The sequence below is a fragment of the Opisthocomus hoazin genome, chromosome 1, assembly GCF_030867145.1.
Source record: "Opisthocomus hoazin isolate bOpiHoa1 chromosome 1, bOpiHoa1.hap1, whole genome shotgun sequence".
In the NCBI taxonomy this organism is placed as follows: Eukaryota; Metazoa; Chordata; class Aves; order Opisthocomiformes; family Opisthocomidae; genus Opisthocomus; species Opisthocomus hoazin.
The window spans coordinates 136,538,580-136,564,411 of NC_134414.1; the positions used below are offsets into that span (position 1 = coordinate 136,538,580).

The 25,832-nt window shown below is 42.8% G+C and overlaps 1 protein-coding gene across 2 annotated transcripts in view; it reads right to left on the reverse strand.

Moving 5' to 3' along the window:
• GSK3B (glycogen synthase kinase 3 beta) overlaps window positions 1-23,630 on the reverse strand; it is a 159,843-nt gene extending 136,213 nt beyond the window's left edge. For both annotated transcript variants that reach the window (XM_075437308.1, XM_075437297.1), the window contains exon 1: window positions 22,344-23,630. In XM_075437308.1, coding sequence (XP_075293423.1) covers window positions 22,344-22,431 — 88 coding nt within the window. In that variant the 5' untranslated portion in view covers window positions 22,432-23,630. The remainder of the gene's footprint in view (window positions 1-22,343) is intronic.
• Between the last annotated feature and the right edge of the window lie 2,202 nt (window positions 23,631-25,832).

The window sequence follows — 25,832 nt, forward strand, 5'->3', positions numbered from 1 at the left end:
ATCCCACAACAGCCAGACATCCCAACTATCTCAGCTGTTTAAGACAGTTTATAAAAAATTCAACTATACTCGTGTTCTTTGCTAGTTACATTGAAAAACCTGAAACCTTTCACACCCTCAGAGCAGTAATTATGGCCATCATTTTGGACATCAACATTTCAAAGAAAAATCTCATTATAGAGGACTCTGTAGATAATTATTGACTTTCAAAGTGACTGTTTTTCCCCGTAAATTGAAGTCTACCATGTAGAAGAATGCCAAGGATCAACACATCGCATCTTCTGGTAATCTAACTGTACTTCCTTTGGGAAGAGTGGAAAATGGGGCATTCTGAAAGCAGGCATTTTCATTTAAGTACACTATCGGCCTCACATTCAGAACAATGGGTGTCAGCCACGTTATATTTCAAAGAATTCTGTGTAGAAAAATGTTAAATTCTGAGCCCTGGATCACAGCCAAAAATAACAACTGTAACTTGGGTGTGTACTGGGGAAAGTATGGAGGCAAAACAGAAGAGTCTGAATATACACGGAGAAATATGAAAGCCAAAATCTGGAGGTAGAGAGACATATGGTCCATGTGGTCTGCACTGTTTCCAGCTGTGATAAAGCAGTTAGCTCTTTTTGCAAATCATTCAAAAAATAAAATGTTTATCTACTATTTTATATTTTAAAATATCAACCAATAACGTTAGAGTTTACATTTCCTTAACTATGATTTTTTACATAAAAATCAGATCAAGAGTCCATTTTTTCAGCAAATAAAGAGCAAAGCATCTTTACAAAAATCAGGACAAAATAAATATTTCCATGATGAATGCAACAGATGAATATTTAATGTGAATTCACACGTTCAAGACAGATATAGGTAAACCAACCTGAATTCATCTTTCTGGACATGCCAGCAGGAAACATCCTAGCGGTCAGAGGAAGGCAAGGAGAGCCACGGATGGCCACACACAAAATTCACATGCAACATTTTACACTTTTGTTATAACTGTGGTTATTTTATGGCCTCATTGCAAGTTGGAACATCACCCTCAGATATGTGCAGCAACTTACATGTCTCAGCACCCCAGATTCCACCTGCAGGTTCGGTGAACTAACTCGTACTTAAGTTCAATACCAGATGGTTCTACATCAAAAAGGCTAAGTATTTCAGTTTCACAGAAAAAAAAACCCAACACACAAACCCACAACAAACAAAGAAGTCTTTAGGCCAGAGTTTAGGAGTTCAAGCCTGCTTACATCTAGCTATAAACTGTATGTATGTGACAGCACTGGAAGAGGCTGACACCTCATAGCCAGAAGACACGACTTGCCAGGCTTTCAAGCAGTTGTTGCAGGGCTGTGCGAAGACTTGAGCACTCTTCTAAACCCTGAAGTGATCAAGCTACTGAGGAAGCTACCCCAAATGACCAAGTGGTTACTTTGTAAATACAGCTAATTTCACTGCCCAGTGTACTAAAGCTTCACAATAACCAAGAGCAGCAGAAACGCCCTCAAAATGCATATTAAACTGGTACTTCATTTTTAGTATCACAATTTCACTTTATCTGCTACAAATGAAGTGCACACATGCTCTGGACTACTTGATATGAACAAGAAAGCACGTTATTTTCACGAAACAGACACACATCTTCAGTAAGAGTTCAGCATGCTGAAGTTAGGTCTTCCCAATACTGTTTATCTGGTAGCATCCTGTAGGATCAGATGCATACATGCATGCCTCTGTTCCAGCAACAAGCAACACTGTCACCCGACTGGTTAAGACATAAAGCTCAACTGTCCAAGTACGATATACTCCACGTTACTGAAGGAACATAACAGCAACCAAAAAAAATTCCCTATATTGGTTCCTTTAAAGCTGTACTAACACGTTTAAGAGATGTCAGTTGGAGGGAAGAAAAAAGAAAAAGAAACACACACACACACACCCTCCAAGAGTTCAGCCAAAATGTTCAATGCAGAAGAACCATGGCAGGATTCAAAAGGGAGAGAAAAAGATACTTCAGGAAAAACTGGCACACCTCAGCAGTACATTAAAAATAAACAAACAATGATAAGCAGATACTTGCATGCACTTTTATCGAAGTCCAACAGGACTTGAAGTCAACAAAAGTTTAGAAAGTCATGATCCAAACAAAAGCTCACCAAGGCTACCTACGCTTGGAAACATAGCACAAACTGTACTGATGTTTTACTACTTGATTAAACTCCCTGCCAAAATGAAGAGGTTTTGATCTTGTTTGGGCATACATGATGCTGAACCTCCTCACCTTCAGAAGCATCAGAAAACAAATTTTCCTAACCAAAACACATTCAACATTAACAGTCTTAACTTGTCCAAGGTTTTTGCCTAACATCTTGAAATAAAAAGCTCTCAAGCAAAGGTTTTGCTGTTAGTAGGTCAGCGACTTGAGAACAGTAAGTGGAAATAGGTGTGGTATTCTGACCAAAACCAGTTTTGTTTTCAGTATTTTTTTCCCCATAAAATCCTTTGAGAAAAGAGGTCAAGAAGATCAGAGAAAGAACTCTTCTATTCACACCTAAATACAATGGTTTCACTAAAAGCAAAAACAGGCTCTTGAAAATGTGTTATTTAAAAAAAAAAAAAAAAACAAAACAAAACCACAACACAAATGGAAGCAAAAACTGGATGGAGAGGTAAAAATGCACGTAAAATAGAACTCCAGTAAGTTCATCTAGCTACCTCCATCATAAGGTTTATGATTCTGTGAAGGATCTTCTGCACAAAACCTGACATGTACTTTCTCCCCATTAAAGAAAAAAATCTAAGCATGACTTAAGTAGTTCTCCCACTTTCTTCTCCAATATATTGGCTTTATACATCAATACTGTAAACACTGAATTTAAATATCCACACTGCCACGCTGATGACTTACAGAAGACTCTTCTAACAGTGTAACGCCCTTCTTCTCAAGAACTCAACTGTACCTTACGTTTCAGAAGGTAAATTTCTGTAAAGACATGTCTACAGCATTTTCAAATCAACTTGGCTTCCACTACATCTTAACATGTAATACTAGCTAGTACCTTTTCTCATGTCAGATACTACACCCAACTCCCTTCTAAATGTGAAATAATCCAACTTCAAACCAGGCTGCACAAACGGTGACAGCTAAAAGCAATTTAAACTTCAAGTGAGACATAATTCATTGTGTAGTACTCATTCAGTCCCTGTGCTTGGATTACAACCAGAATATTGGTAGTTATGGACTTCAAACTGAGAAGGGGATTCTCCTAAATCGTCTGTGAGCATTCCTAATACTCTAGAGGCAGCAACAAAAAATATTAATGCCTGTAAGAATGGTAGAAAACTTGGACAAACCAGAAAAATTCATTAAAGAGTAGAGTTTCTTCTACTTCACCTCACAGAAAACATTCAGGAAAAAAACCTGATGTTATCATATAGACAAAATGCTTTTTTGTACCAGTCTCAAACCTTAAAACAGGACAGAAAATAGAAAACAAGTCTGCTCGTATAGAAAGTTCCTAAATCAAATGCAAGTCAGGACAACTCAACATCTGATAAAGTTACATGGCTGTTCTAGTTACTACTAGCCACAAAGAAATGTTCCATACACGTTCCTGAACAACTAAATTAACATGTTTCTATTTATTCATTTTAGCTTTATTCCAGCCATTTTAGTGGTCTGGATGAAGGCACACAACTGTTCTTCAACAAGAACAGCCAAGGCTTTCTCTTCAAGCCACAACAAAGGATGTCTCCATGTGTGCCAGAACATCCCCCTCAGCATGGCTGAAGTTCGTTTTTTTGAGGGTTTTGTTGGTGGTGTTTTAAGATCATGAAAGCCTCGCAGCTTTAACTTCTCATATATACCTTATATTAAGCAGAAAAATGAAACGTATCTCTTAGCTCCACAAGTCCAACTTCTTCCTACTAAAGGGTAACTACAGCGTATACCTTGATTGGGTACACACTCATGGCTAAGTCTTTTAAGGTGCTTATCTTTCCTTGAGGAAAGCTATTCTAAAAATCTCTTTTTCTTTAGGTGAGGAGAACAGAAAACAGAGATTTTTAAGGCATAAATACATCCTAGTGTAACTTCAGTGTCCTTGTTTTTACATAAGCATCATACTTCAGGGAAGTAAAAATAATAATTAAACTTATGTTTGCTCACTCTGCCCTCACAGTATTTACAGAGAAAAAAAAAAAAGTACAATCAACATCCTTTCTGACTATTTTGCTAAAGTTAAGACAAATATCACCAGTTTCACTTCCCAGTTTGCCTTTCCCCTGATAATCCTGGCTTGTGCTTCAGACTGAATTCCCCTTTTGTGGAGCGATCAGATAGGCAGGCAGTACTCCACGCGTGGCCTCAGCAGCAGCAGCTATGACTCGGCTCATGTCCCTGTCTCCACTGTAGCACACTATCCCGAATCACTTACCACCTTTACAGCTGTACCGGTCAGATATCCCAGTCATACCAACACCCTTGTGCGAAATCTTGTTCGTGCACATTTCCAGATGACAGGCTTTCAACATACGAGCTGTCCATGTTGCAGCATGCTATTTCTAAGACACCCTGCACTGATGGCCACTATGGTATTCCTGTACATTATTGTACTGTCATACTAGTGAGAGTAAGAATTTGTCCAATGTTAAAGAGCGTTTAAGAACAGAAAAGGCAAGATGCACCGAAACAAGAGGAGTATAAATTCTACCGCTGTTACTGAGATTTTCTTGAATTACTTTAGACTTCATATTCTCTTCCCACTGGCAGGAGTTTGAAGGGTGGCACAATGAAGTATTTCTGCTTCATTCACAGCCAAGGTAACTGTTCTTCTCCCCTGTAGCCAGTGCTTTTGGGTATACCGCATGACTTAATTAGCATGCTTAATTAAAAACTTCCCAGCTGGATCCACTGACCTGCACATCAATTTTAGTCCAAATCTGGAAACTTAGTCTATTTGCACACGCTTCTACCACCACCTCTAAAGAACTCTGTGAAAAACCGTATCAAAAAAGTTCTGAAACCTGAAAAAAAAAATATTTAAGATGTCAGTAGGATCTGAAACTTCAAATTATCATTGCTTTCTTTTTTAATGCAAAGGTGCACCACTGCGTTCTTTAAACCAGACCCATTTTCAAGTTTGCCATTACACTTACTCTCTTCCTTCAAAAAACATTTTTATGCTCAAATGTATTTGCATAAAACTGAAACCCACAAAAGACCTGTGAGTGTAACATCAGCTAAACTCTGGCATTACAAACACATCATCTCCCAGAGCGAGCGCCACTGGAGAGCTGTTGTTCTATGCAGTTTCAAGCGTAAGTACTGACTACAACAAAGGTAAAGGAGCAAGAAAGTGAAATGTGCCCATTTACACCAGAAGAGTCTTTAGAGGTGAAGAGAATTTACTAATATTATGACAAATATGGAAGAGACAGAACGAGTGGTGAAGAAAAACTGGAGAGAAGTACAAGAAAGTTACTTCAATAATAAGAACTGCATTAACTTACAGCTTCAGTTAGTGTACCAACTGTCTCGTACTCATCTAATGCATTCTGAACACAAAAACAAGCTCAGGGAAGAGGGGATTTTTTTTTTGTTATTATTTATTTTAAAGCCTTATCCGTTTTCAGAAACCTCAATTAATCTCAATGATTCCAATAAGCCAAAACGACCACTTGGTTAGGCTCTACCTTACTTCTTTCCTGGCAGCCATTTCCGATGCCAGGTTATTCTGTTGACTTCTTGTCACCATCACAGCACTGAAGCTGAAGAATGTCAACAGAAGCGCCTCAGTCTCTCACAGCTATCAACAGGGAAGACAAACAAGTTTTCCACAATACCTAAGTTGTAAACTCTTCCATCATTCAGATGATGACAGCTGCAGACAAAAAAAGAACTGTACGCCCCAACAGTGTAAGCCATCTGAGATAGATTATTTTGTGCATGTCAAAGCCAGAGCAAATACTAAGCACAGCCTTAAGCAAAGCGCTGCCTAGCAATAAAGTACAACAGTCTCCAGCAAGAGTCTCTCTTACAACTAATGGTCCAATCTTTTTATCTGCCAAAGATTTAAAAGGGAAAAAATAAAAGGCATTCTGGACTATTACTGTACCTTAGGAAGACTCTGGCGTAAGACTTCAGGGTTATCATTTCTTCCCTCTCATTTGAGCAGATTAGAAGGAAAAGAAAAATCTGACATCTATTTTTGCACATTTGAAATCACTACGAATATAGAAGTAAGGCATCAACAGAATTTCACAAAACAAAATAATTTTTAAAGAAGTTATATTAACAGTATTTCAGGATTCCAGCCTTCCATAATAACCTCATAAGTGCACTAAATAAGACTGTAGCTTTGAGAGGCACAGAAACAGAGGCATTTATTTAGTTCTAGTCAAAGTTTCCACACCAAATGGGAAACCACGTACCAGTACAGATAATTTTTGCCCTAAAGTATCTTTACAGTTTCTCATGTGAGAACTCTAGACTTCACAGTTTCACACATCCCTCTTACTTGCATGTCAAAAAGCAAAATATGTCAATTAAAATCCCTAAAAAATACAGAGAATAAAAAAGTTACAAAAGGTAACGCTTTGATTTTCAAGGTCCACATCAAATCTTTGACCTTTGAACCAGAGCACTAATAACATAAAAATAAAATAAAAATACATCTATCTACGCTCCATAGATGTAAAAGACCAAGGATTTATTTTCTTCCTTGGCTCATATTCTGTGCGGTATCTGGTTTCTACAACACACAATCTTCAGACACTTGCCCATTTATTAAACAAAAACTAAAGCGACTACTGTGAATAGACATTTATGTATTAAGGGATGAATATTCTTCATGCACTAGCATTATACACCAAAATAATGTACTGTAAGTTCTTTTGAGCAAACACCCCCTATTATAAGCTTGGTACTTACACAGCTACTGCTATATGGTCCTGGTCTACGCTTGAAACTCTGAGCAGTTCTTCACCTGCATTAAATTCTGTCACACTGAAGAACCACAAGATCAAAAATTCAAGGAAAGCATTGGTTTTCTCAGGACCCACACGAAGCAAGCTCTAAAGATGCCCCACAGAAAGTCTGTGGTTCTCAACTGCAGTACAGGACTACCAAACTAGAGCAAGCTTTCAACTGAACAGCAGTCAAAAACACAAAATTCAGAGCCAATTTAAACCTCTAACTAAAAATACAGACTCTCCAACCATACTAAGATTTTCAAATACAGTACACTTACCTAAACTTCAAGGCTAAAGAAGTTCTTTCAGACTAGATGCAATGTAGAAATTTTTCTTAAGATGAGGGTGGTAAAACACCGGAATAAGTTGCCCAGAGAGGTGGCAGATGCCCCATACCTGGCAACATTCATGGTCAGGTTGAGCGGGGCTCTGCGCAACCTGGTCTAGTGGTAGATGTCCCTGCTTATTGCAGAGGGGTTGGACTAGATGACCTTTAAAGATCCCTTCCAACCCAAAGTATTCTACAATTCTATGATTCTTTCAAAATTAGAGCCATATGCCAAGGCTAGAAGTAGCCAATGCATATGGCTAAATTGCCACACTTGAAGCTAACTTCGCTAAGATAATCTGTCTAGTCTTCAAGTGTTACAGGTGAGGATCAGTTTCACAGATTCTCATCTTCACATCCAGTAACTGTCAGCAAGCTGCCAGTAGCACAAGGCCACTTCAGCCCAAGGGGTGACAGAGCAGAATCAGTGTGCTGTAACTGAAATTCACCCCAAGATCATGCAGAAATAACTAGAATGACAGAAAATAACACTAATTAATTAAAATCTCTCCAAACTTCTATATATCAACTACCTGGAAAATGTCTTCATTTTTAAAACAGCCACTGCTGGGAATCTGACAGCCTTCCTAATCTATTCCAGTGCTCCCGTTGCTCTTAAGAGTTGACTCAACTTACTTGAAGCATGTTTGCTGCAGTTTAAGCCCACAAATTGTTTCATCTCCAGTGGAGAAGATAACAGCTTAGTCTTTTCTTTCCAGCTATCTTTAACGTATTTAAAGAACACTATCAAAAGAAACCTCCCTTCAGTCTCCTCTAAAAGAAATCATCCCAAGTGCTTTCAGCTTTCCCTTCGAGAACATTTTCTAGATCTCTGACCTTTCCCCTCCGCACGCAACTGTGCTTCTCCCAGCATACCACCTAGGTGCTGCACCTTCACTTCGGCTTATTAGCATGCCAAGAAGTGAGAAGGCTAACCTCATGTATTTTACATGACACTCCTGTTAACACATCCAGTAAAAAATTTGCTAGTTCTGCAACACCAGTTGATTCACGGCCACTGTACAAACATTTTACTCCAGATTCTTCTCTGCAGATCTCTTATCTTCCCAGTCACAGAATCAGAGAATCATTAAGGTTGGAAAAGACCTCCAAGATCATCAAGTCCAACCATCAACTCATTACTACCATGCCCGCTACACGATGTCCTGAAGTGCCGTATCTACACATTTTTTTTGAACACCTCCAGGGTTGGTGACTCAACCACTTCCCTGGGAGCTTGACCACTCTTTCAGCAAAGAAATTTTTCCTAATATCCAATCTAAACCTCCCCTGATGCAACTTGAGGGCATTTCCTCTCATCCTATCGCTAGTTATCCCTCACCCTGTTATCTCCACAGCCAAGTCTTACTGAAGACTAATAGACTACATCTGAACCTGCTAAATTTCAGCCTACTTAGCTACCACTGCTTTGTCAAGATCATTTTGGACACACGCTCTTTAGTCCTTGGAGCACCTCTGGAGGGAATGTAATCTGCAAGTCTAGAAAGTTTACTCTGATCAGCTGCAAAAAACTTACTACTACTCTGCAGAACCTCCTCAACCTTCTAGTTTGAGCAGGAGTCCTGACTAACTTCAAAGGAACATTTATTTTATAACAGCTGCAGACTCATCTCTGACAAACAAAAGGCTGAGTTTCTTCCAGGATATATGAAATAGTCAACAGTCTGAAAGTGAGCACAGACAATATACAGACATTTCATTTTTAAGAACAGATATACTGGGTCAGATAAAGGTGTTGCCTAATCCACTTTGCTGTCTTCGAGAGCAGCCATAAGCAAACACCACAGCAATTAACAGGAGGTATGCATACAGATATACGCCTTAAATTACATACACATGCCATACATTTTAAGCACATTCAGTAGCTTTACCTAACAATAAATTACATCATTCTCCAGTACTGCATCTCGTTGCCCATGTTCAACATGAGTTTATGGGAACAAGGAGCTCTCAGCTGCATAAAGCCAAAAAACCAAAAATAATTCTGTGACTGAATTACTGGAGGAAAAAATTAAGAGTATTCCATAGAATTACATATTTAAAGTTTTCAGTGGATTACGTGTTGTTTTTTTTTACGCCACACAGTTGACTCCGTTTACAAGCATGTTCCATGGCTGATCTCCTTTTAAGATGTTTCAGTTATGTGATCTACATATCCTTTTCTTCAAAGACCAGCCAGAGGTTGGGTCACTTTGTAAGAATCTGAAAAATACCGTATTTTTTAAGAGGGCAGTTTTCTCTTTTTTGTAGCACAAAGGAATATTTTTTTTCTTAATACTACGCCAAGATGAAGCAAAAGTGATTCATAACTGCACCAACCTACCTTCCTGCATTCTATAGAAGAAAATACACTCTTGAACTTTCAGTAGTAGCACACACGCTCAAGTCAGATCGTCCAATTTCCAATATGTCACTATATTTCAGCTCCATTTTTCACACCATTTGAAGAGTTACACGTTGTAACAGTCTATCTCCGGACATCCAGAGATGTGCATTTTACAAAGGAGAATATTTCATACATAATTTTGAAATCTGGTAGAATTGCATTAGCTCTTTGTATTTCCATGTAAAAACAGTGGAAGGGTACAATGATGTAATTGTATATTTAATGTTTAATGACTTACTTTCCACATAAGCACAAAAAATCCTAATAAATATGTGGCTGATTCCACATACAGTATAATTTCATACAGCAGGATTGAAGAAAGTGGTAAGAAACTATGGTCAAATAAAAAACATGTAGCAAGTCAGATAGTGATTAAGTGAGAGTGGGTTTCATATCAATACAGACAGAATGAGAAATCAAAGTAACACAGCACAAGAGATGCCCACAGCAATTCAAGGGATTTCCACAAACAAATCTCCAGAAATTGAGTTCTGCTCTCTTCAGTTTCAGATGAAAGCTCATTATTCCTATTCATCTGCAGACAAATTCCCCACCCCTTTATTAACTATTTTTCCTGACAAAATCCTGGACATTATCTGAATCTTTAGAAATACTTCCCTTTGTTCTCTACTATATACTTAGAAAAAACAGGTCTTTCAAATATACTACAGTCATAAAAAATTGCATCAATAGTCTCAAAGCAAAACCGTAATACTCTATGTACAGCAGTCTTCTGGAAAGTCTAGTCCTCAGCGCTGACGCTTTGTTCTCCTTACTGCATAAATGCCTGCATCAGTTTAATGCATCCCATTTAATGGACTACTGATAATACTTTTGATACAATTCCTCCACACATTTCCCAGAAAAATACCTGGCATACTAGCACACCAGACAGAGATGCCACTCCTATTGGCCTTTTTTCCCCCCCCTGCCAGAGCTGCTTACTTCATTCACGCAGACTCATACCTGCTAAGTACTACCTGAGGGCTGCTCACCTCCACAGATGAATCCATACACCAGCAAAGTCCAGTGCACCACAACTTTGGGACTTCACTGGAAGCACAGCATTACACAATAATTATGGCAGAGGTGAAAGCGCCACAGCAGAGAAGACACAGAGCTGCCCAGTAAGTGTGAACAGCCAAAATAAGCAAGTTAAAACCTACATGTTACCAGTCTTCCCAGATACTCAAACAAGAATATGACAAGCAGTTTTGAAAGTAAATATAATTGTACTCATAGGTTATTAAGGTGCAAAATCAACCTACCCAAAACTCAGAACAAGAAAAGGCCACAGGTTTGCAGCATTTCTGTGATGGTATATGCTACACTAGCAGAAACCAAGATTGAAATATCAACAGCATTGTCAAATCCCCATGCATTTGCCATATTTTAGTCATAGCAACACCACAGTAAGAATGGTTCAACGCAATGCCTGAATCATCTAGTCAAAAAAACTGAGAGAGACTATAACTTCCCTACAAAAGCCAGACGTACACCTACTACAGGTGTAGGGTTATAATTGGTTTGGGGGTTTTGGTGTTTGGGTTTTTTGCTTTTGCAATAATATCCTGAAAAATCCATAGGTATTGAACCCCAGGGTTCAGTACAGGTTGTCATCGGTTCACTGAACAGTGCTGCAAATACTTGCAAAACTTTTAAATGTGTCTCAAGCCCTCCCCTATACCAAAAACTTTTAAACTCACTGAATGAAAATAAAAGTTTTATTTTGAAGTCACACAGCAACTATGCCCTTACCTGAAAACTAACCTCTCATGAGTTTTAAAAATACCCATTTTTTATAGCCACATACACACAAAAACCTTGACAATTTATCAAAGTCAGAAATCCTATTTCCTAGCTCACCAATATGTTCTTTAACAATTGGCTTGCTGACAACCTAAACACAAAATCTGCAACCAGGACAGAAGTCCCCCATAGTCACAACACTCAAAGCAAAAAAAGGCATTTAGAGTGACAGAAGACAGTACATTAGGTTGCAACTCAGCCTCTTTCAGAGCTCCCTTAGCAGCATCAAAATTAAATGTTAATGCTAGCAGGACAGGACACTGCCAGGTCACAAAACATATCATGTGAAGTCAAATGAGAAACAGGTTCACTATATTTCTAACAAAACAATTCTTGTTCAAGTATTAAAACATTACTCCCAAGTTTGGTCTGCAGAAATGTAATCAGTCAACCCAGATTTGGCAGAACATTTTAAAGCAGTCTGTAAGGGCTTTAAAGCAGAAGAGCTAAAGCAAAGCCTTCACACGTGGTCTAAGTTTAAATTCCACATCTCGGAAACCTAGATCATCTCCTCCCCTCTGTATTACATTTCTGACAATGCATATGTATCTTGCTCCCTCTCTCCACTCCCAAATACATGTAAAAATTAATGGAGTGAAAGGAGCTGCTAGAGGACAATTTCTCATTATTTGTTCTCAGCTGAAATCTACCAATCTTGACCTGGTCTGCCAGGAACTCCTTCCTGATTCCAGCTGCTCTTCAAAAACAAACAAACAAAAAAAACCATCATCAAACAAAAAAACAAAAAAACAAAAAAAAAAAAAAAAAAAAAAAAAGACAAAATAAACAAAATAAAACACAGCAAAACAATGCCCTCACAATGTCCTCCAAATAAACTCAAAGGCATATGCAGCTACTACATGTTCTAAAGTTACTTTAGAACAAATTTAAGTTTTGTAATTATCCACCAGGTAAGAATGAAAATCAGGCTTTCGCCAGATATTTTGAAATGTGGGCAGTATCGTCTCACTGAGTATTGCCGAAGTATCATGATTTTGAAAAGTTATGGACATAGCATACACACCTCTGCACTACTCCCTTTTAGAGTTGGCTCACTATAATAAAAATCTACAGTCAATCATGAACTGCTCACACATTAACAGTGAAAAAATAATCTAGTGTATTACAAAAAAAATTAAAATCCACAGGCTACTGCATAAAGCCAAAGCATTGACACCACGCAGAAAACATTTGTTGCCTCCTGAATGTCTATACCTGTCTGTAAAACCCACAGCCATTTCCAATGGGCCACCTGGGAAAACGGTAGCCATTATTTTGCTGTCAGAGCACAGCAATGTCCTTGTCAGCTTCCATGGACACTGAAAGCCAGGAACTCCAGCCAAACAGAAGCTTCAGTCCACTGCAGCTGAGTCTATCATGAAACAGAAGAGACTTGCGGATTTGGTAGTATTCATTACCCTATGAAGATCTTCCAGTAAGCCAACCACATCTCTAAAACACCCTCCAATGAAACGACACTCAGAGAATTTGCTGGTGAACTTTATTACTCAGATATGTAAAGAGTCCAACACAGATACTCAGCTGCAGTCCCTATGTCATTTCCATAATAAAAAATCTATACACAACCCCAAACGCATGCATACAGCGCTGATCAAGGAAAAGGAAGCTCAAAGTTGACCTCAATCTAAAAATGCCCCTATACGTTCCCTTCCTTCTGGGAGTTGCAATCAAAGCTCTCCCTCCCCTCTCACTGACAAATATCATCTGAAGTTTGAGCCCAAACTTTCTGGAATAGTAATATTCTCTCACTCTGCACAAACCTCATGCTTTTGTCTTTAGTGCATTCACTAGCTGATCCACTAGAAAACAAAACCGAACTGAGAAAAAAACACCTAGCTTTCCACGGGTCTTTAAAGCGTTTCCCCAAGACTCAAATCAACTCTGCAGTCCGCTGTAGTTACTAAAACATGTAATCCAAAATTAACAACTTGTAAATCTATTTCAAAGTCTCCAAAACTGAAATTTGATTAATAAGGTTTCTCTGTTCTCTAAGGAACACAGAAAAAAAACAGTATCATGCAACTACTACTGCATTACACTACACATACCCATGGCTCCCAAGCCAGTACATACAACCATGAGTAAGACTGCAAGATTAGAAGTGAAATGGTCAGATACGATCTTCTCAAGGACAACACTATTTTCCGCTTCTTTACGTTTCAATTGAGCAATTGTGTATATAAAGAAAAGCCAATCCAGTAGCCTTACATCTACTCACCTGCAAAAAGTATGCCTTGCCAGAAAGCTTTTATTCTCTCAGCAAGGCACAAAACATTCTTTCTGATGCTGATACTCAACTTCCCACAAATGTGGGGAAAATAATTTATGGCTATGGACTTCATTTACAGGGATACAGATCTGTGCCAAATGATTCATGCTCACTTGGCCAACAACCAAATATTCTGTTTATTTGGGCTGATGAATTTGTGTCCCCTTCCTCCCTCAAGGAAACCCACTCATACAGGTCAATTCATTGTGTTAGTATTTTTTTTTTTTTTAGAGATACTTAAAACAAAGGAAGCACATGAGAGATGAGATACAAATAATAATATAGGTTCTATGTAACTGTTTGCTGCAGAGTGTGAATCAAGAAAACCAAACACACTGGCACCATCAACTGCAACGAAACAGTTTTCCCCTCTTTCTACACTGCAAGAAAAATCAAATTCTTCTTTGCAACAACAGTCACATTTTAGTTTATCTTTCTGCAAAACATATTCTTGGCCTGTCTAAAAAGTAAACAATTGCCTGCATTCCTGGCAAAAGATACTTCTTTGAACTACAGGGCTTGCAGCTGACAATAACTATATTCCTACTAAAAAAGTCAAAAAAGACAACGTTCTACAGTTGTGGCTGTAAGAAGTCTGCCTTGGTTGGAAAAATTCAGCTGCTGCTTCCCTTCTGGTTATAACTTCAGAGACAACACCCAACTTCTCTGCTGCTAAGTGCTCTGATCCAAAAGCTTGTGGCAATTTCTGCCATTACACTCAAACACTTCTCTTCATGCACGCACAGGAGCACAGTATTCCCAAGCCCCATATACCCTCTCCAGCATTACTTTTCCAGTGGTATCAACCGGGAACATCTTCCCTTTCTCTTCTGATCAACAGGTCTCTTACTACGATCATCTACTGTCAGGCACTTGGACTACTAACAGATTTCTTCAAATCCACCCAACTGCCCGAAGAGACACGTTGAGCAATGTAACTATACCACTACACATTCCTGTGATATATTATGTTTAAAGAGACACTTTCCACACTCAAAAATAGAATCAACAGAAGCTACCTAAACAAAGGAAAAATACTAGCAGTTCTCCCTAAATTACTCAAGTCAACCTTATCATAATACCAGCACAACAGCCATTCACTACTTTCAACGTGACTACATTGGTCACTATAACCCATAAAGGAAGAGACACTAGGCCCTGTTCACACCTATTACAAAGTTATGAAACTATATTTTTCTTAGCTTTAAGTTCCTACTTAGAAGCAAGCTAAAGTGAATTGCCTATGGCAGGCACCAAGGCCCTCTGCAACCCCACGGCACTATTCCTTCAGCTAAATTGACTCCATGGTACCATCACAGCAGCCTCGCAAATCATCAAGAAATTAATTACGTGGAAGACACTTGGGAACTCACTTTCACCCAGTTAGTATCAGCTCACTAGTCCAGCACATGTGCAGGAAGCACTGGTACTGATAACTAAGTTAACAGCCCCTCAGCTGATAAGGCTAAGCCAGAAAATACAGGGTCCGATGCTATGGAGAAGTGGCAATACTCTCAGCAAGCTCTGGTGCCATCCCTTCAGAGGAAGGCGTTGCTGTACTGCTTTTGTTTAAAAAATTAAGAAGAAAAGAAGGCCCTCGGTGCTTGACATTGACAAGCTATCTTACCACCTTCCTACCTTCCATTATAAGACAGACTAGGTGAGAACACAAATTGCCTTAAATGCTTAGATCTACTTCCTGTCTGCAAGAGACCAAAGCACAGAATGAACTGCTTTGCTTTATTTCCTTTTCTGAACACCAGACAAGTCATTTGTAGCATAAGTAACTAATGAAAAGATTCTCTGACAGAACTGATCATACAAGAAAAATTACTGTCCACTTCTTTTAGAGGCACATGAGTATGACTTCCGGGCATCCAGTTTTGACAGTTCTCAGACGGTGATACAGAAATGCTTTCAATAAGATCTCCCAACACAGATTTCTGTTGAAATCACCTCATCTTCTCTCTCCTACTGCACAGACAGAACATCACACAGCAGCACTGTCAGAGGATACAGGATTGAGCTGAACATGTGCCGTCTCATGGTCTACACCTAGATAACCGACCCCCTCTCTATGGCATGGTAAGCTGGTATCGATGAGGGCAGGAAGGATTCTGAAGATTTGGTGAAAGCAGTTCTTCCACCTATACTGGTTATCCAAATCTAGTTTGCATATGCTTCAGGCAGAGCTTCATTTTAGGCTTCTGTTTAATGAGATACAGCAGCGCTGACCAGGAACACCTCGTGAACATGACTATGATGATGTCGCCATTTCTCACAGAAATGTATCTTGCTACCAGGTCTCACACCTTTCTCACCTTATGACCAGATTGCTACTATGCACTCGATATATGGCTACACTTTAAATCAATTGAAAAATATAAAGTGCCATAGACCACCATGCCTCCAAACTGACGTCCTCCCCCGTGGCAGTACGCAGCATTTCAGCAACAACCTCTATCAGATGAGAAGCATCAAGGGAGTTCCTGGTTTTGCACCTAAAGAGAGGGGGTTTGACCTGTACAGCACGCTATGGGTTTGAGCCTTTATGTCTGAGGGAGTATCTTTTCTTGACACGTTGTAAAAGCTGTAATTAGCATTTATTTTCAGCATACATAAATAAAAGAGCATCTATTTGTGCAGCTTACTGAAGGAAATGCTGACAAGACAAAATTTTGGATTTTATACGGACTTGGGTCAAAGAAAAATGAGGAGAGCTGTTCTGCAAGGCATTTAAACTTTCGATAAGCTCCTTTTCATAGCTGCTTGACTTCAAAAGTTTTGTTCATCTTTCAAGGCTACACTGGGCTGATGCTCATTAAATGCAGAAAGCAGCCAAGTAACTCCACCAGCCATAGAGCTTCTGCAGGAGACAGCCACTTTAGCACTTCCCACACTTGCTATGGGTGACTAAAAGTCCCCAGAGTAAAGTTAATTTTTTTTTTAACAAAAACAACACGGTGAGAACTCCAGAAAAATGTTCAAGTCTTAAGTCTACAGAAATTTCTGGAAACTCAAAGGTAACAGACCTTCCAATTTAAAATGGTACTCATCAAGTCTTTCAAAACCAAAAGACTCCAACAGCTTGCACCAAGAGGCTGCAAGTGTTCTCCAACCACCTTGCATATTATTAGCTAACGTGATCAAATAACTAAGGGCTTTAGCATTTATTAATTGCAGAAAATGCTAGAGGTGGTCACAGCACAAAACTTTAACTGTAGAGTTTTTGCAAACACAGATGCTCTACAGACTTCCAGAATCTTCTTCACATCACACATCCATCCAGGCAAGAAAGAGCATGGGGTGAGAGAACAGCAGTAGCCAGCATCCCACAGATTTGTATCATTACAAAGACCTGTGATGAGTAAACTGGACACGAATATTGGAAAAATCCTTAATGTTCTACCTAAAATAGCACTTACGGATATATCAGAAATAAAGAACTCTTGGGGCAGTAGAGGGAAACCCCTCAGCCTGGGCAGTGGTCTTCAGCAAAAGAACTACTTCTTTTCTGACACCCCAAGAAAAAGACCAGAGTACATAAACCACCACTGCTTTGTGATACCTACAAGGCCCTATCAAGTCAATGGATGAAGCGATACAACGCCCAGAGCCAGGACGCATACAGGCAAGGAATATACTCCATAAGCCATATGGGTTTCCACAGTTGCGTAAATAGGCGAACAAGATGGTTAAAATATTGCTAAGAAAGACAAATGGTGAACCAAGTGATAATACAATAGGGGATGCCCTCGAGGAAGCGGTGTAGGGAAGAGGAAACGTGCAGAACAGCGATGGAACGAGAACAAAAGGTTCAGGATAAACCCCAATATGTCTTACAAGACAAAAACAACTAAACCACCAACCCATACATACAAGACGTGGGGGACACAGCAGAATAATTAGTCAAATTATCATCTGACAGGTTCCACTGGCAGGCCTCACTTTTTCATTAGTTATTTTTCTGCTGAACTACCCCTAATGACACAAATAAAGAGAAAATAGTTTGGCAGTGTCGAAATTAAGTATGGCAGACAGCTGGTTTATTCCTTTTCAGGCTGCAAGGCATGACTTTGGGGCACTATAGCATGAGACACTTTCCACTGTAGCGCACGTGGTTGTTAGCTGACCCCGTTAGGGCAGTTTCTTCAAGTTTAGGCATGAGGAAAGCCATTCACCCAGCAGCAGTCAGAAAGCTGGACAGGGCTAGGATCAGCGACGGCCAGACCCATAACGCTCAGCAGGCTTCTGGAAGGGAGTGATCTTCCTCTCTCCAGCAAGGAGAGCAGGATGGGCAGCTTCCAGCTTCAGAAACCAATTAGGCAGAAACTGCTATCAAAGCAACAGAGAAGGCCCTACCCTAACCAGGTTGAGAAACAGAAGGTGGCATTATCTCAATCGTTTTGCCAGTTTCAACAGCCCCAACTCATTCCTTCTCCCTGAAGTTGCCCAGGGTGCTCTTTTCCAAGGCTCTTCCTACACACTACCTGGACATCACACAGTATTATATTAAACTGTCACCTAGACACCACATGCTACCTAAAATGCAATCAATTTTATGTCCTGGCTTGTGGACTGGCTACTAACAGAGCAATGAACTCCCAGACTTTATCCCTCTATGAAGCACAAAAGACGCATCAAACTCAAATGCCCACAGTAGTACCATGTGCGAACAGTACACAGCAACATAGGTTTACCAAGCTATTGTGCTTTCTGGAGATTATACAGGACAAAAAGCAGTGAATCTAAGAAGAAAAGAAAAACTTTAACAAAAACCAAGTTTGGCACCACTGTAACATTCTTCCAGAGTCCAAAATGAATTATTACAAGACTGTCCTTTAGATTTTGCACCCAAGAGTATGTGTATAACATCAGAATTAGATAAAGCAAACAGAATTGCCTTCCTCACACTCCAAGTTAACAAATTCTGCATAACCAATTACAGAGCCATGACACTCGCACATGGAACAAAAAACTCTTCATGGCAAGCCTTAGCCGTGACATTATTTACTGCAGACCAACAAGATAATTGGCTACAGTTACAGTAAGTGATGCTGTCTACAAGCACTTGGTGTTACTTCACTTATTTTCCAGAAGCTCAGGGAAGAAAAAAATAAATTAAAAAAAAAAAATCAATTCCACAATCATTAGATGAAAAAACTCAAACTGCAAACTTTGAGGCTTCTATTTTTATACAGATATTTTTGGTCATGTGTTGCATGACTACTCTTTATATTTCAGGTTTATTTTTGTCCCATTTGGGAAACAATGTACATCTGCAAGCAATGCAAGAACAACTAGGTGAGGAACAAAAGAAAGCTTCAAGCTCATACCTCTTCTCTTACACCAAAACCAGCAGGATGATAGTATCAGCAAGTGGAAAACTGGAAGCTCAGCTCCCTCCTGTTGAGGGACAGGCTCAACACAAGGAGCACGTGCGCTTGTTTTTTGTGCAGAGAAAGCCTACGAACCCAGCAATACAGACCTGCACAAGCAATAACTTACTTGGGAATTACTTCAATATAGAAATCCATATCGTGGGGTGGAAAGAATGGTGCAGTGATTTCAAAACCACCAAAATAGAAACAAAGAAACCAAAAACAGTCAGATTTCAGAAGGTACTCTTGATGTTGCTATGGCTTGAAAGAGATACAAGGCCACAGGGTTCCTACTCTTGCAGAGATGTTAAAACCCTTGTAACGTCTATCACAGACCAATGAGAGCAGCACGCATGAGCAGTCATCTTTCCCAACAGCCAGAGGAGAAGCAGTTGTTGGTAACCTCACATCCTTTTCTTTCAAGGCTCAGGCTTTCTTACCTACTCCTGAGAACAAAGTCTCATAAATGAAGTCTAATAAATTACACAGGGAAGAGAAAAAAAATCCTTCCTTGCTCTTTCTTCCCCATGTAACTTGGAGAGAAAAGCAATCACTGTATGGTCCTAGTGCTGCTCCTCCCAGGTAACACAAGGATCAAAGAGCCCTCCTCCACTACTTATCCATCCCTTCCTCATCACTCGGATCCATCCTTCCTAGGTAACTTGCAGCGCTCAGCCAGGAGCAGCAGCAGCTGCACAGACACCAGAGCAAGAGCGACTTCCTTTAATTTTGCCACTACTCCAGGCTTACAAATACAAGCAAAAACGTTGACATCAAACAAGTCAGGTTTTGCTCCCTGATGACCTGGGAAAGACCTGCACCAAGACAGGGTTACTAAAGATGTCCGAGAGACTCAGAAGATACCAACCCACCAATTTCCACCTACCTCACAAGGACTCCTTTGTCCCATCTTTCACTCAAAAAGGGCTCAGAATGTAACTATCAGTCTGTAAATATACGGCAAAATGAAAGAGCAGAGCAAACTCTCTGTTCACCGCACAATTGACTTTTTCTTTTCCCCAAGCGCTCAACATTGGTAAAGGGTAACTTGCTACATCACGTCATAAGATGCTACCAAAACTCGTGAGAATCAGAAAAACGGAACACTTTCTGACACCCGGGAATTTTTCTCTCTTACAAAGCAATAAAAAAGTTAACTTCATGGACTGTCTTACATGGATGGATAAACTGAAAATATAAACTGCATTTCTCACAGAGTCCTTGTACGTGATTCTCTTGCTTTGTTCCGACTTTTTTTTCCAGACACCAGAAGGACCAGGAGCACATGACTAGAGCGACTGTGGGGGTTACCACAAGTGCGTGTGCTTTATGCTACGGCCTTTGTTTCTCCCTCAGCATTATACACTTGGGACTGAATCATATTTGCAAACTTGTTAGTCTGCATCAGTTAGCACCCTCTTCACAGGCAAGCATCTGTCTAGTCTTTGACCTCAAATAAACGGGAAAGGAGCATCAATGACCTTTCAAGAATCAAGCTGTAGAGCGTGAATAAGATAAATTTAGTTGCCGAGCATGACAGGTCTAGGTCTCGCTTGGTTTAGACGGCCACCTGCAGAAACACTGATCAACAAGATCTGCTTCCTATTCCACACGCGTACAAAGTAAATCAATAAATTAAAATGGAGTCACCCACAGTTTTTCTCCATACGAATCAAGAATCCTTAATAAATGCTAATTGCTGGACCCGATCAAACATATGCTCTTATCCTGCTAATACGGGTTAACTGCACCCATGTTTTTTTGAAATGCTGCAGGCATGCTGATCATGCAGATACAAGGTAGACTACAGACCCCGAGCCAAATGCTCTCTCCAAGGCTTCAACCACAATGGAAGACATTTCTGTGCAGAAAAGCGTCAGAATTCCTAATCTGTCAAAAAGCTCACAATCTTATAGCGCTTTGGCATGAAATGCATAAAACGATGCGATCTATGCACGCATGCACACAGAGAGCCATGTCAGGTGTGGCTGTACGCAAGTATCAAATAGATCAATTGAATGGCAATGCATCTCAAGCATTCCTGGTCCCACAGAAATGCCACCCTGCATTTCTGTAAGAAAAAGGAAAATATATCCGAAAACTACGCAATTAATATGAATCTGGAAGAACAATTTAGTTGTTAATGTGAACACATTCAAATGAGGAGTTAAGAAATTCCCTATTACAAACATATAGCCAATCATCAGCCACTCAGAACAGGGCCTTTTTCCATTCTCACTCTACATTTGTTGAGATTTAATACATATTTTTATTTCACATAAACCAGTTAATCCCACAAGCTAGAATACGAAGGACGGGCACATATTAAACACAATTTCCAACGTGCCTGTGCAGAATAAAGCACAGGCCTCATTCTTAAAAATATTCCTCTGATCAGAAAACTGGAAAAGGCACGCCGAGCTTGAAAGAACTATTCCCTAGGCTCACACGTCAAAATAACCACCTTCTCAGCCCCTCTGTCGAGCATTTTACCCAAGCCTAGAGGATATCAGAGACACCTTTTGTAAGCTCCCCTCCCCCTCCTTTTTTTTTTTTTTTTTTTTTTCTTTCAAAAATGGGCTGGACTAAAAGGTGCTCACACCCGATCAACGGGTGCACGGGGGGGGGGGGGAATCTTCCAAGCTCTCTCCTTCAGAGCCAGGAGGTGCTTAAAAACACATAATGAACGTGAATGTCACGGCCATACCCGTGTGCCCGCGGTTCGTTTCCTCGTTTCCCCCTTTCGGGCGGGGGAAGGGGAATAAAAGGGAAATACAGGCGACGGAGCTCCCAATCCTTTTCACAAAGGGGGAAGGGGTGCGGGGGGAAACAGGCTTTTTTTAATTTGCCAGAGGACGGTTACAAGGCCGGCAGCGCTGGGAGGCGAGGGAGGAGGACAAACCGACGGGCATTTTTTTGTGTGTGTGTCCAGCAGGCCCCGAGCGAAGCGGCGGCGTGCGCCTATTCAAGGTGAATGGCGGGGGAAGGGGAGAGAGGAGAGCGAGAGAAAGGGAGCTGCCTCAGCCGGGGGCTCCCGCCCGCCGCCGCGGCGAAGGGAGGGGGCACGGCCCCGGCAGGGCCCGACGGACGGACGGGCGGAGGGTCGGACAGACGGCCACCCCACCCCACCCCCCCCGCGCAGGGCGGCAGGATACTCACGGCTCACTTTCATGCTGCCGAAGGCCGAGGGCTGCTGCACCGGCTTGCAGCTCTCCGCGAAGGAGGTGGTCCTGGGCCGCCCGGACATGGTCTCCCGCTCCTGCTCTGCCCCGATCACCTCTCTCTTCCTGCCTTGGCCCTCCGCCTCGCCCCGGCGGGCCCGCCTGCCGCTCCCTGGCTCGCTCAGCTGGAGGAGACGGGCGGGATGCGCCACATGAAACGCCGGGCACCCCCCTTCCCCCCCCCCCGGGGAAGCCCCCTCCCCTCTCGGTCTCTGTCGCGCTCTTCGCCCGGCTCCTGCTTCTTCTTCTTCCTCCTCCTCCTCGCGCCGCCCGGCTCTCACAAAACCATCCTTCCCGGCAGCGCCGGTGGGTCCGAGAGCCGCCTCCGCCCGCTCCGCAGCCCCCCCGGCGCCGCTCCCGCTCCCGGCCGCGAGCGAGGGGGGTTTGCTAGGCCTCGCTGCCCCCACCCTGGGCGCCGGTCACACGGGGCGGAGGCTCACGGCCCGGCTCCTCCGATCCCGCCGCTCGGCTTCTCGCTTCTTTTTTTTTTTTCTTCCTCCTCCTCTTCTTTTTCTTCCTCCTCTTCCTTCCCCCTCCCCTCGGCTCTCCTTCTCCCTCGCCTCTGAGGGAGGCGGCAGGGAACGGGACTATTTTTTCCCCGGCGGAGGGATCTCGGGGCTCCCGGATCCGCCGACAGGAGGTGACGCGGTCGCTCGCAAGGGGATCCGGCAGGGGCGGCGGGATCCGCGGCGGGCGGAGTAGGGGTGAAGCGGCCCGGGCGGCCTCGGTCGCTCGCTAAAGGCTTCTCAGTGCGGCGCTGAGGCGGCAGCTCCGGCGCGGCTTCTCATTGCGCCCGCAGGGGCAGCTGGCGGCGGCTCAGGCTGGGGACGCTGCACTGCGGGCGGCGGCCGGCGGCGGCGGCGCAGGCCATGGCGGCGGCTCCTCCTCAGCCGGCTTCAGAGCGCTGGCGGCGGTTGCTGCTGCGGCGGTTGCTGCTTCCCCGGGCGTCCAAGCCGCATGGGACTCGCCCGCCCGGCTGAAGCCTCCTGCCGCTCCCTCGCGGCGCCGGCTGCCTCCCGCCGGGCCCCCCCTCCCCGTTTCTCCCGATCGGTCCCTTTGTCCCCGCTGCTGCCTCCGCTGCGTGCCGGGCTCCTGCCGCTGCGCTCTGTGTCTGCGCGAAAGCCGCGCAGCCGCCTATGCCAGTCGCCGCCCTACGCTGCGGAACGGCCCTAAGCGCCTTCTGTGAATAGCCAGCCGAAGAGCCCGACGCGCTCGCTAACCCCCCAGCCCGAGGCCCTCACGGAAACACCCGAGTCTCCTCGGGGCCAATCCCGAGGTCGTTACGGACATGCCTGTAACGGGTCGTAACCAATCACCAAGCCAGCACGGTCGCAGCCGAGTCTCCCCGAAGCGACGCGGAGACCCAATCGGAAAACGCTGCCACCGCCCTAGCAGCGCGGTCGGGCAGCCAATAGGAAGGAGCCCTCTCTTCCGGCTATTGCCGGACCAACCCGAAAAGACCCGAAGCCGGAGAGCCAATCAGAGGGCGCGTTGCCTCTGTCACACAGCGCTGGGACGGTTTCGAGCCGTAGCCGGAGAGAACGGGCGCGGGCTGCGATTGGCTCCCCCGGAGGAGCGTTCCCATTGGCTGGCGGCGATGAGGCGTCCCGAAGACGCCATCCAGCTCTCGGCTACGGACCAATCCCTGAAGCCGAGGCCGCGGGCAGCGCCCGCTCCCGTTGGGGCACGGCCGCTCACCTTTACGACCTCAGGGGCGCGCATGCTCAGTGCGGCGCGAAGGGCGGGCCTCAGGGGTCGGCTGCGAGGCCCTCGTAGCCACATCTCGCTGCTGCCACGAGTGGATTTTGCGTGGCCCTGGCCGGAGTCCCAGGCGCTGCTGTGGAAGAGCCCGTACTGCTTCAGGGCTCTGAAGCATCCCCGGGGGCATCGGTTCCCAGCCCTGGCTAAGCAGGCACGGGAGTACTGCTCCGTGCTGTGACCTCAGTAAAATTCCTGGGCAGAGCTCAGCAGAAACTGAGCCCCGCTTGCTTATGCCATTAAAAAAAAAAAAAAATTGTTATTGCCCAGAATAGTTCATAACCACAAACAAAACAACTTGGACCAGCAGAAGCACTTCATGCCAGTGCTAGAGTCTAAGAGGTTGGACTAGATGACCCACAGAGGTCCCTTCCAACCCCTTCCATTCTGTGATGAGCTGCTGTTTTCTTTTCAAGGCATCAAAATATTGCCAGGTTTACTTTATTTTCTTTCCAGTACCGTTCTGAACAGCAGTTCTATGTGAGCAAAGACCTGGCCAAAGGCAGCTAAAATTTATCCTTTACAAGATCCGTTTTCCAGAGCAGAAAGCAAACCCAGTCTCTCAAAATGATCCTGTTCAGCGCTTTGCTCGCCCCGGGGTGCTCAGTTTGCCGGAAACCTTTTTTTTCCTGCCTGATAAATGATGAATGGTTTTACCTACTACAAAGGATGTGGGATTGTTTAAGATTTGATTCATCATGAGCTACCTGTGCAGCTCTGTGCAGCTGGAAACCTGGCAGCTGAGAGTGGTATGCCCTAACAAGGGCTAAAAGAGACGGTCTGAGATCACAGTGCTGGAGTGGTACTGCAGGCACCCCACATCACCTCTCCGTGCTCATGGTTCCAGCCTGGCTCTCAGACACCACCGTCTCGAACCCTGCTCAGGCACAATCTCAATAAGCTACCAACCACAAAAATGACATTTTCTCTTCTGTTTTGGTAGAGCTGTTGACCCCAGCCATGACTGGCTGTCAATAATTGGGGCTACACCTTGGATTAGTTCTCTGAAGAGTGATCTTACACAAAAAGACTGTGAATATGCAACTAGGCAGCGTCCAGCTCTACTCTACCTGAAATGCACCACCAGACATTCCAGTAATGAGCTGGAAATATTCTTTTTTTGGACTTTAGCACCAAAATGCCAATGCAAATAGCATTTTCTTATTTTCATCATGTTCTTTCAAAAGACTACATAAACAGGAGAACCGAGTTAAGCGAGACAGCCAAACTTTGCTACTTGAAAAAGTTGGTGGTCTGAAAAATAGCAGATGGGGGAGCATGAGCTCTTTTCTTTAGCATTCGTTGTTACTCATAATAATAGTAAATAAAAATCAGATTAATGCATAATTTATACCAATGGTGTCCATTTGAAAAATGTCCCTTAAAGCTTTACAGCGAGGCTACAGCCTGATAATACAAATGGGAAATCAACTTCATTCACTTGCAGAGAACAAGGCTACCTGAGGAAAACAGCTTCGTGCTTGTCCTTCTGTATGTGTGGTATAGCCCTTCCTAAAATCACCCAGTTTCCTCTGCAGTACCAAAACAATCTGCATCAAACCCAAAGCTCTCGGTTACTGCTAATCTTGCTTTTCCAAATATCCATCCACTTGGGGAACGCACACTACAAAAATCCCAGCTACTCTATTTCCTATTAGGCAATCCTGCC